Source organism: Vulpes lagopus, chromosome 15 (genome assembly GCF_018345385.1).
Source record: "Vulpes lagopus strain Blue_001 chromosome 15, ASM1834538v1, whole genome shotgun sequence".
Lineage (NCBI taxonomy): Eukaryota > Metazoa > Chordata > Mammalia > Carnivora > Canidae > Vulpes > Vulpes lagopus.
This window is the reverse complement of record NC_054838.1, coordinates 20,245,005-20,257,215: the sequence shown is the minus strand read 5'-3', so window position 1 is coordinate 20,257,215 and position 12,211 is coordinate 20,245,005. Positions and strand designations below refer to the sequence as shown.

The 12,211-nt window shown below is 37.2% G+C and overlaps 2 protein-coding genes across 2 annotated transcripts; one reads left to right on the top strand and one right to left on the bottom strand.

The window, feature by feature from the left end:
- Nucleotides 1–286: 286 nt before the first annotated feature.
- On the bottom strand, nt 287–1,231 carry LOC121476544 (olfactory receptor 56A1). The gene has a single exon (XM_041730636.1). The coding sequence runs from the start codon at nt 1,229–1,231 to the stop codon at nt 287–289; it is 945 nt and encodes a 314-aa protein (XP_041586570.1).
- A 10,188-nt stretch (nt 1,232–11,419) lies between these two features.
- LOC121476099 (ubiquitin-like) lies at nt 11,420–11,781 on the top strand (the record flags this gene model as incomplete). Its single annotated transcript, XM_041729843.1, has 1 exon — nt 11,420–11,781. A coding segment is annotated over one exon (330 nt), but the record flags the coding sequence as incomplete, so codon positions are not given.
- Between the last annotated feature and the right edge of the window lie 430 nt (nt 11,782–12,211).

Below are 12,211 nucleotides of genomic sequence, written 5' to 3'. Positions count from 1 at the left end.
TTTCTACTGTGTAAAATGGAAGTAATAACACCTGCAGAAATGTTGTGAAAGATTAAATTTACTTAAATAAAATTACCGAGGCTCAAAGCAGCAACTCAAGAAATACAAGTTCCTTCTTTTACCTACATTTATCTGAACCAAGTGAGGAAAATAAAGGAAGAAATCTGGGTCAGTTATGAAGTGAGCTTCAGAGTGTAAAATAAATACCAAGTTTTGTCCAATTCATTGCCTAGACAAAATTACTGAGGAGAAGAAAGAAAATGAATTAGAAATGTATTTTACATATTCACATCCTTTTCCACAGCAATTTATTCATTCCTTGTTTTATCTCTTTGGTCCGAACTCCATATACAATAGGGTTCAAGGCAGGAGGTATGAGGTGATGAAGGACATTGAGCAAGATGAGGATGTCCATAGGGACACTCTTTCTGGCCACATTTGTCAACACAACAACCAGCAGGATGGTGCTGAAGAACAGGATGAGGATGAAGTGAGAGCCACATGTGCTCAGAGCTTTGGCAGCAGCCCCCTCAGCCTTGAACCTAAGCACAGCTCTTAGGATAAAGGTGTAGGACAGGAAGATGAGGATGAAATCTGAGCCCAGTAAAGTCCAACCAGCCACAAATTGGTAGATTCTGTTAAGGGTGAAATTGTCACAGGATAGCCTGGACACAGACAAGTTGGCACAGATGCAGTTCTCAATGACATTTTTCCCACAATAATGGAGCTGGGCAGTGAGAATAGGAATAGGTGCAGTGAGAAGGGCATTCCGGGTGACAATGAAAGCACTAGCTTTGGCCACAAATTGGTTAGTGATGATGGATGGATACCTCAGTGGGTGGCAGATGGCCACATAGCGGTCATAGGCCATGACCATGAATGTGCAGGACTCCATGGGGAGGAAGCAATTCATGATGAACATCTGGAGGAAGCAGGCAGAGAAGCTGATGGACCTCAGATCAAACCAGAAGATGGCCAGGACCTTGGGGATGACAGTGAGGCAGAGCACGATGTCCAGCAGGGAGAGGAGGCTGAGCAGGTAGTACATGGGCTCGTGCAGAGAGGCCTCCAGCCGGATAGTGATCAAGAGGGTGGCGTTGGCCCCCATGGCCAGGAGGAAGAAGAGGCTGAGGGGCAGAGACAGCCAGTGCTGCCAACTCTGGTAGTTAGGAAAGCAGATGAGGAGGAATTCGGAGACTGGAGCAGTGGAGTAGTTGCTGGATGAAGCCATGGAATGAATCTTGAGGCTTCTCTTGACTATTTGTATGGGCAGATACAAGAGGCAATTTTTTTTTTTAATTCACTTCAAAAGTGTGTTGCTCACTTACTCTTTAGGAAGATCATGATATATAGGAGACTCTTCCCAAAAGGCAGATCCCAGTCAATATCATAAAGACAGACTGGTGAGATTTGACAAATAATGCTATGGTCTATGAAGAGAAATGAGTCAGTGAAAAAACTAAGATTTGAAAGGGAAGTAATGCTAAGGAATAATCTCACATTAAAAATATGCAACAAATCATGTCAGTCTGGTACCAGTGTAATAAAAATAAAATGTTAATAGTATAAAAAGATAGGCCTAAAACACAACTAGTTTTTACAATTAACCAGTACTAAGATGAAGGAGGCATGAGAAGAAGAACACCTATTTTTAAATAGGTGTTTTTTGAGATAATTATTGACATTGATGTGGCATGAAAAACCTTTAATTAGATACTCACCTACTACCATAGCCAATATAATTTTAGATGGAAAATTGTGTTATATCCTTTCCCTCCACTCATGGTATACTAGAAGAAAATAGAACACAAAATTGATTAAATCAGTCCTTTGCTAAGACTCCAATCCTATTTGAATACAACCATTTGTTCTTGAGGGCCTGTACCTGATCATCCCAAATGTTCTTAGAATAAGTCTAAAACTACAGAAATGGCTGCTTTTACTATAAATTTATAGTTACCAACTTTAAATGAGCCCTCAATGCTGCCTGTCCATCCTACAAATCTTGCCCGATCAACTTTTCCTTCTTTCAAAGCTGTTTTCAAGCCTTCTTCATTCTTTTCAAACCTTTAACTCCACTTCTTCTCTTGAAGAAATGGCATCAACCACTACCTCACAGAGAAAAGAGATGCCCAGTGATATTTTCTTCAACTTCCCAAGATAAAACCAATCAACCTACTTGCACATTCTCCCATCCTTTCTTTGTTTCCTCCCACTGAAACAGAATCTGCCCATCCTCAAACTGTCAAACCTTCTACCTCCTCCGGTGATTTGTAAAGCTTCTAGCCTTGCAGTTACATGATCAATGGTTTGTTCTACTTCTCTAATTTGGAGTCCTATTTCCTTCTTCACTAGATCTGCCTTATTTTTCAAATATTCTCCAGTATCTTTCATCTTTAAAAATAAAAATAAAAAAGCCTCTTTGTTTCCTTCCAGCTATTTCTCCCTCTCCCTCCCTTCACACATAAACTTCTCACAAGCACTGCCACACCCACTGTCTCCAGTCCTCACCTCACATCTGTTCCACAACTCCTGGCATGGCCTCCTTCTAATAGGTTCATGAAATGCTGAAAGAAAGAGAGAAAGAAAGAAAGAAAGAAAGAAAGAAAGAAAGAAAGAAAGAAAGAAAGAAAGAAAGAAAGAAAGAAAGAAAGAAAGAAAGAAAGAAAGAAAGAAAGAAAGAAAGAAAGAAAGAAAGAAAGAAAGAGAAAAAGAAAATCTTGCTAAAGCAATTGATCAATTCCTCTTCCTGACACACTCTCTTTGTTTTGGTTTGCATCACAATCTCCTAGTTTATTTCACACATCCTGGTCTCCTTCTCATTTTCTCTTATGCTTTTTTTTTTTTTTTTCATTCACCATCTTGGCATCAGTTTCAAGTTTCAGTCCTGGGTTCTCTTTGATTTTCTTTTTTTTTTTAAGATCTTATTTATTTATTCATGAGAGACAGAGACAGAGAGAGAGAGAGAGAGGCAGAGACCCAGACAGAGGGAGAAGCAGGCTCCATGCAGGGTGCCTGATGTGGGACTCGATCCCGGGACTCCAGGATCACGCCCTGGGTGGAAGGCAGGAGCTAAACTGCTGAGCCACCCGGGATCCCTCTCTGATTTTCTTCATCCCTCTGTGCTATTCTGCTCTACTCTGTCTCCTACTTCCTTCATCCATATGCTCAATTACCATCTCCATGTTGATGATTACTAAATTATATCTTTTGTCTAAACCTCCTTAAATGCCTACTTGACATATCAACTTGGATTTTTCAAAGATATCCAAAACACACCAGGTTTAAAATTAACCTACTATTTGTCTGCCAAGCCTGGTTTTCTAGCATCTCCTATCTCAGTGAATAGCATGTATATCTGGACTATTCCACAAGTCAAGGGCTAGAGACCATCTTGAACATATCCTTCACCTGTACCACCTATTAAAAACCCACAACCAAAACCTGTCAAATTTTCCTTTTAATTAGCTCTTGAGTCCACTTACTTCTCCATCACCACTATCACCAGCCAAGACTACAGTACTATTATCTCTTGGGTGAAATTTACTGAAATTGCCTCTTACTGCATTCTAGATTTCATTATAAAACCATTCTCTACTTTGAAATTAGAGAGGGATCCCTGGGTGGCGCAGCAGTTTGGCGCCTGCCTTTGGTCCAGGGTGCGATCCTGGAGACCCGGGATCGAGTACCATGTCGGGCTCCCAGTGCATGGAGCCTGCTTCTCCCTCTGCCTGTGTCTCTGCTCTCTCTCTCTGTGTGTGACTATCATAAATAAATAAAAATTTTAAAAAAAAAGAAATTAGAGAAATTTTTTTAAAATATTAAAACATGATCTTGCCACTCATCTGATTAAAATATGCCATTGGCTTCTCGTTCTTAATAGGCATAAAAACAAAATTCTGAACAGAATTTAACTTTATTAGATCACAAGTTTCTGAGAGAAGAAACCATGTTTGTTGGTGTTTTTCATAAGTACAGTGTATAGGTAGATTCCTTTATAGGTGCTCATAGTTAATTGACAAATTACTTAATAAATGAATGAATGAATGAATGAATACTAAGTCATATATCATTTGCATCTTTCTCCATTTTCCAGCCTCATCTGATACCTTTCTTTCTCTCACTCCCAGAGCTCCAGTCACACAGTCCTTTTTTCAGATCTTCAAATACAATATGCACTTTCTCTTCCCTCTTCTCTTAGAAGACTACGCATCCCATACTTTTATTTACACTTCCACATCCAGTTACTTTCTATTCATCCTTTACATCTCAGTTCAAATATTCCCTTCTCTGCATGGTTTTCTCTAATCCTCTCCAGACAATATACAGATATCCTATTTTATGTTCTCATAGCATTTTATCACACCATCACAGTTTATATGTGAGTAATAATTTGGTTATGCTCCTTCCCTCATGTCCAGTTAGACATTTCATGCCATGATAGGAGGAACTATGCTCACTAACTGGTACAGTGCTGGCATTAAGAGGTACCCAACAATATTTATAGAATAAATTAACTGTTTTATGAGCAGAGTGATAGAGAAGGACAAAATAAAATTTTCTAAATCAGCCTGAGGAGAAAAGGAAGCTTTTCTAAAGTTATCAACACCTTAGCTGAGTTTTGATGGAGGTGGAAGACATACATGCACAAAACTGTAGGTAGTATATTTCAGATATATGAAATGGGTTATGTAAAAGCATGGAAATTAGTTGGAGAAAAAGTTCATAGGGAAACTCTATGATATATTCAATTTGACTGGAGCCATGAGGGTGGGGAGTTGAAAGAGCAAAAAAAGAAATTAAAAACAAAGAGAAAACCAGATCACGAAGGACCTTTTCTATGCTAAGGATTTTAGAATTAATTTAATATATAAAGAGAAGACAGAAATATTTTCATTAGGGGAGAGAGGTGACTAGGTATGGGTTATAGGAAGAGGATGCACTGCCACTGATGATTTGAGTAAGGAGAGACAGCAAAAGCCAAAAGAATGGAAACTGCAATTGCCCAGATGAGAAGTGTTGTCCAAACAAAGTCTGAGCACTGAGGATGGACAGAAGCAGCATATTCTGGTGGTAATGTAGACAGCTATGAAAGATACAGGAGGTGAGAAGCCCAGAATTTTCTGGCTTGGATAAATAGAATCACCAAGGTGATCACAGGAGAATTAATAGGTTTAGTGTGTATATGTCAAGACTGAGGTGTTTACACTCTACATAGAGATTTATCTTAGACTGTTGGAAATGAGGAGTTTGAACAAATTTGAAGGATTCTGGTTTAAGATATAAATTCAGAAAGCATTAGCACATAGCTGAAGTATTTGGAATAGCATAGGGCTGATATGCTAGAAAATAACAACACCAAAGGGTGGAAAAAGAAAAAAAGAGACATAAATGGATGGCCTCCATTTATGAAGGAAAGTAACATAACTGAAGTTCATTGAGAAAGTAATTTATTATTATTACTATTATTTACTCTTTAACACTTAACACATAGATTTTGGACTTCTTTGTCTCACTCCACCCTCCTGTGAAATATCTGAAGACAGACAAAGTCCACTTTTCCACTCATACATACCAACATTCTCTAACATCCCACAGATTCTTAATAAAAATCTATTGAAAAGATTTTTGAATTATTGGGCCTTGGTGTTTTATGTTGTTGGAAAATCCCAAGGAGGGAAAGGGAGACAAGAGAGTTAGCCAGAGTTTCAGTGTGCTGAAGAGGACACTGAGAAAGAGAGAGAAAAAGTCCTGATCAATATGTGTGTAGTGTCACTGAGGGGGCAGGCCACTAATCCATGGTAGAACTTGGGTGCTTCTTCATGCCACTGTTTATAGGTGCTCCTCAAGAACCTATTCCTCGGTTAATGGTAAAACCCCGGGCTCGGTCTCTGGCTTAAGAAATATTTTGCTTTTGCCCTAATTAATACAACACAAAACATTCTTATTTTTTGCTCCTAACATGTCCATTAGAATTTTCTTGAATTTCCTCCAGTTTGGTCATTACCACATTATCCATACAAAACCTATCTCCCTGCACCAGTCTTTCCTCTCCTTCTTGACCCTTATCCTCTCTATATCCTATTTGCTCATCCTGGTCAAATATTCTTATTAGCACTTTGTCCTCTTTTAGCATTGTTTAACATAATCTTCATATCTGTTTATGCTTCTTCTCAAAGTTTACTCACTGATCAATTCTCCTATGTATCTGCTTCTGTTCTTCACATATTGCTCATTAACTTTTGGAAAAGTGAAATCTCTATTGCTCAAAACTTATCAAGTCCAGGACACTTGTCTTCAGCCACCCAGTGTTACCACTTCAGATCAGAGTCTATTAAGCTCCAATTCTTCACTGCTTAACATTGGAGATTGGGACAGAGGGAGGAAGTGAGAAATCTGGAATAGGAGAGAAGGAAAAAGGAACAGATTCATATATATCCTGAAAGGTAGAAGTACACATTGAACATAAGTCAGTGATGTGGTATATGGAGTAAACATCGATTTAGGACTTTAAAACTAGACTGACAGTATTAGCTGCAATATACCAGTGTCTAGTATGTACCAGGCATTCTTTTAAGTGATATATATATATAATTTAAATATAAATATTAAATTATAAAAATGTAAATTAACTATAAATATATTTTGTACACATACAATCTCAAGAGCTAAGTAGATGAGAATCTTTCTCAAACCTATTCTGGTTATTTCACCTGGAGTAGCCTGTCTAATTCAGTACACTATGTATTAAATCATATAAGTTACAGGATGATAAAAAGCAAAGGGCATAATCATTACAAATTATAGATGTGTGACCTACCAAAAACAACTTCAAAATATAGGAATGGCTGTCTTGGGGAAAAGGGCAAGACTAGGACCATCAGAGAGATATAACAGAAAAATTGAGCCCAATTGAATATGAGAGAGAGCTTTCTATCAATCTAAAGGAAGTTATATCTCTCCAGTTTAAACTGCTCTACTGAGACAAAGTTGGGAGGCAGCTTCTTCATCATCATTTTTTTCTGAATCTCCATGCAAGGCAATCTCCATGACATACTAAACTCGGCATCCCTACACTCTCTAACCCATTGTCGAATTTATAGATCTCCTTCCTTTCCTGATCAGACAAGATGAAGTCCAATTCTCTACATGCACTAGATCTAACCAAGCTAGGAAATAGAATCCTCTTTTAGAAAGGCAGAGGAAAGAAAGGAAAACTAAGACGTTTCTTAAAGAGGTGCTTAGGATTTCTAAATGCTAATACATCCAGAGCCACTATATCTCCCACCTCCTCATTGTCTTTTCTTCCTGTTAATTGGAGGCTGCCTATTAGAAAAGGTCCCTGCCTGTCTTGTCACTCTTCCCATCTAGATCCAATTCAGTCTGTGCTATCTACCCACCCTTGGCCCCAGAACTTACAGAAGATGTCAAAGGATGAGTCTTTAAATGATATATCAGCTGTATTGGTAATCATACTGGGACTTTGCTAAATAAATCTGAAGAGTTTTATGAACTCCTATTCCTCTCCTACCCTCCCTTTTTTGGACCCAGATGGGAAATGGTCGCTTGGAAAAGAGACTTAGGAGATGATGATCTGAGTCCTTTGGGAACTATCTTATTATGCTTCTGCAAGTAGGAAGTTGGGATGTGAAGAATGGAGTGGTTTAAAACTAAGGTAAAAATTTGCCAGAAGCCAGGAGCCAATGATCTGGTGCACAAACCTGACATGGTCAAATATGTAGGAAAAGAGAATATAGAGAAATCCCTTTTGTTATAATAATTTTAAAGTTTTGAGCGAACTTTCTGAGTGACCTACAGTAGTTAAGTTCTTTTACATTTTTTCCAATTGAATCATCTCCCTTAGATAGGAATGAGCAACTCTTTGAAGTAGGAACTATTATCCTCACTATGTAGGAAATAAATAGAAAGATGAAGCCTTGCCCAAACTCACCACAGCTAGCCTACATTCACAGCCACATCAATCCAATTCCAATGTCTGTTTTCTAAATGACACTTCTCTATACTAACAAATGTGACCATAGGTATTGATATCCTAAACAAAATTCTAGCAAGTCAAGTTTAGCAAACTGTTAACATTTTTTAACTGACAAATATATTTATCTTTTGAAGAATGCAGAGTTCAATACAAGGAAATTGTCAACTTAACACATCAAGATTGCAGATAAGATCATGAGAATAAAACCATTCAAATCATAAGAAGGTTTAAATACTAGCTCTGGCACTATTTGTGTGATTCATCCATTAGACAAATACCAACTACCACTTATGCCCCACAAACTGTATTGGGCACTGTATACAATGCTGAATAAAGCAAACACAGCTCCTATCCTCACCAAGAGCTCATTCTAATTATGTGGTTGTTAACAGAAAATAGGCATCTCTAAATGTACTTCTTTGAATAATTTCTAAGATATATTGTTTAGCAAAGAAGCAGCAAAAACAGTGCACAGAACAACATAATTTTAATGCTATGCAAAGAATACATATAAAAAAGTGTATATATAAATACATATGTTATCATATATTTTATTATATATAATTAAATTACCTCTAGAAGAATATATAAGAAACCTGTAAGAATAGTTGCTTCTGGAAAAGAAAACTGTGCTTGGCAGTATAGAATAGAATGGTATCTTAGAGATTGCTGGTTATTTACCCAATGCCCCCATTCTTAACAAAAAACATAATTTTATTGGGGTACCATCTATACTGCCAAAATACTATACCTCTCAGATTCTGAATGTTAGTAGATGTCATTTGGTGGGGTTTTTAGGAAGACTCTTCAACATGAACTAACTCAATTGAGAAATGAAAGCCATTAGCCCACACTCCTTCCTCATGGACTGAGGATTGATACCTGAATTTCTAGTTTAAACTATCAGCAACTTTGAGGATAAAAGTCAGTTTCTAAGTATGATAAAGAAGAAAGTGAGAAACTAGTGAAGCTCTGGTTTCAGCCTTGGATGCCCACTTCTGAAATGCTTCTACGTGAAAGGAAAAGAATTTTTTAATTTGTTGGTCACCATATTTGGAGTTTCTATTATATGCAGTCAGATATACACTTACTGAAACAGAGAACGAATTACTTTTACTGAATACCTTTTTTAATCTTCAAAATTTGGAACCATGTACCTATATTATTTTTTAATTAAATTTTTTTTTTTAATATTCTTTCGAGGACTCCCGGGTAACTCAGTGATTGAACATCTGCCTTCAGCTCGGGGTGTGATTCTGGGATCTGGGATTGAGTCCCTCATTGGGCTCCTTGCAGGGAGCCTGCTTCTCCCTCTGCCTATCTCTCTCTCTCTCTCTCTCTCTCTGTCTCTGTCTCTCATTAATAAATAAATCTTTAATTTAAAAAAAGTATTCTTTTGGTAAAAACAGTAAAAATATAAAACAGCTAAATGCTGAAAGTTTTGGTAATTATAAAAAAGAAAATATACAAAATCCTAACTCTGGGAAATGAACAAGGGATAGTGGAAGGGGAAGTGGGTGGGGGGATGGGGTGACTGGGTGACAGGCACTGAGGGGGAGCACTTGATGGAATGAGCTCTGTGCGTTATACTATATGTTGGCAAATCGAACTCCAATAAAAAAATATACAAAAAATAAAATAAAATAACATAAAAATTAAAAAAATAAAAATCCTATCATATACCATCATAGAGCATTACTATGGGAGTATCAGTTTAGGTAAGGCAGATCAAAAAGGTCTTAAAGAGAGGTATGAATAGGAAGACAAAGGTAGAAACAGGACAGGCAAGAAGGCTATTATCTGGTCCAGGCAAGAGACGGTGGTGGCATGGACTAGATTGGTGGCAGAGGAAAAGACTTTGAATAAACAAATTTTGGGAGAATAGTCAAGTCAACATAATTATGAATTAGAAATGAGAAATGAAGTATTCAATGTAAAAATCAAATATGAATCTTAGGAGTCTATCTTGGGCAACTTGGCAAATATAGGCTCATTTACTGTCATGACATCACACATTAGGATTTCTGGGTATTATTGAGCGTACATCTGAAATTTGTGATAATAAATTTAATGTGAAATCAGTAAGTTTATTTACAGGATTTTTTTCCTAGTGAATTTCAATCTTTTACAGAGGAGACAAATATTTAGATTTAAACAAAGTTTGGGGTTTTTTCAAGCAACTACAATGGGGAAGAGAAGAAAGGAGGCTAGATTATTTCCCAAAGTGTAATTAAATGATGGGCTATAGAATCTAAGGCTAGACAAAAAATAAAGTCAGGACAAGGAAGGATGAACGATAGTATGAAGGGGATTCAGCCAATGGCCTATAACACAAGATATCCAACAATTGTGATGTACCAAGCACAGTTGAAAATTTGAGCCTGAAGGCAGAATGTATAAAGTAGATGTTTCAAGTCTATCTGTTAGAGGTGGACCAACACAAAAATGAAATAAATCAAAATTGGAGATTTAAACAAAAAAAAAAGTTGTTTTGAGTACAGGTTAAACTAAGTACTCAAATTTCATTTTCCCAGCAATAAGACTCCACCAAAAAATAAATGCATATACATAAATAATTTACAATTATAAGAGAAGATATACACAATATAATTACCTAAGGATACATCTAGAGGAGCTTAGGAAAGACTTAGACTTCAGGCAAAGAATATGTTCAAGAGAGAAATAGTCTGAGCTATGTATTTCTAGCCCATAGTATTCTCATGGATTTTAGACAATTTAGTTAGGTAATAAATAATTTATTTAATTTTCCTGTTGTCTCATCTAATACACCTGTAAACATAATTCACCTGGACCTATATATTAGAAAAGGAGCAGAAACTTACTCTCCTGTGCCCTTTATAAATTTTTTGGGATCCATGTAATTGTAGCAATCTGGAGCTTCCTGCTGCTTTATATTGCATAGGAGGATTGAGTCCATCTGAAATAGATACAATAAGGGAAACAAAGAGATAACCACTCAGCTGGCAAGCAGGCATACATGAGCTGTTTCTGTGGGAATCCAGCAACACAGTTCTATTCACTTGTGCTGGGAAGTCCATGCAAAGATAGGACCAGAACAGACTGATGGCTAAAACCGAAATCCAAAGTGATGCTACAATTAAGCCAATAAATAGTGAAAAATCTGCTTTGTGGTTCCCACTTCTCCTGCACTTATTTTTTACTGTTTCTCCACAAGTTCCTAACTGGTGACCTTTAAATGCATCCCTGAATTCACTGACTTCTTACATTTGTTTTCTACTTACATAAACTGATTGTTTTTCTCCCCAATCCAATACTCATTCTTTGAATGCTCGCTCTGAACAGTACAGCCCACCAATGGCAGGTCATAATTTTTCCTCTGATTATGAAATAATACACTGACATTCAAACATTCCAATTATATAATATTGTATATCATTTATCTTTGCAGTCAAGCAGCTGGAAGATGGCTGCACCCTTTCTTATTACAACATCCAGAAAGAATCAACTCTGCACCTGGTCCTGCGCCTGAGAGATGGTATGCAGATCTTCGTGAAGACCCTGACCAGCAAGACCATCATCCTGGAGGTGGAGCCCAGTGACACCATCGAAAATGTGAAGGCCAAGATCCAGGATAAAGAGGGCATCCCCCCTGACCAGCAGAGGCTCATCTTTGCAGGCAAGCAGATGGAAGATGGCCACACTCTTTCTGATTACAACATCCAGAAAGAGTCAACTCTTTACCTGGTTCTCCGTCTGAGGGGTGGCTGTTAATTCTTCAATCTTGAATTCTTAGTGCCCAATGATGGCATGGCTCTGCACTCTAGCTAGCTATTTGCCCCAATTTAAGTTTAGAAATTACCAGTTTCAGTAAGAGCTGAATCACTGGTTTTCTCAATAGCTGTTCAAAATGTTAATTAAAGTTTTGTTGCATGGTAAAAAAAAAAAAAAATCATTTAAAGTGCAGCAAAATGTCACCCATTAGAAATAATTGTATAAGCAATCTGTTGTATATTTCTCATCTGTCCTTCTAAGTATATTAAAATTATATACATGTAAATATAATATCCCATATCAGTTTAACTTACATACGTGAGCCTGTTATAAACTCCATTATATCCTATACCTTTGCACTAGGCATAGCCATTAGATATATAATGAGTCTGTAGTATGTTTTATTATCTGGTAAGGTGTGACAAATCTTTTTAAAAACTCTCTTCTATTTGGTGAAACTAT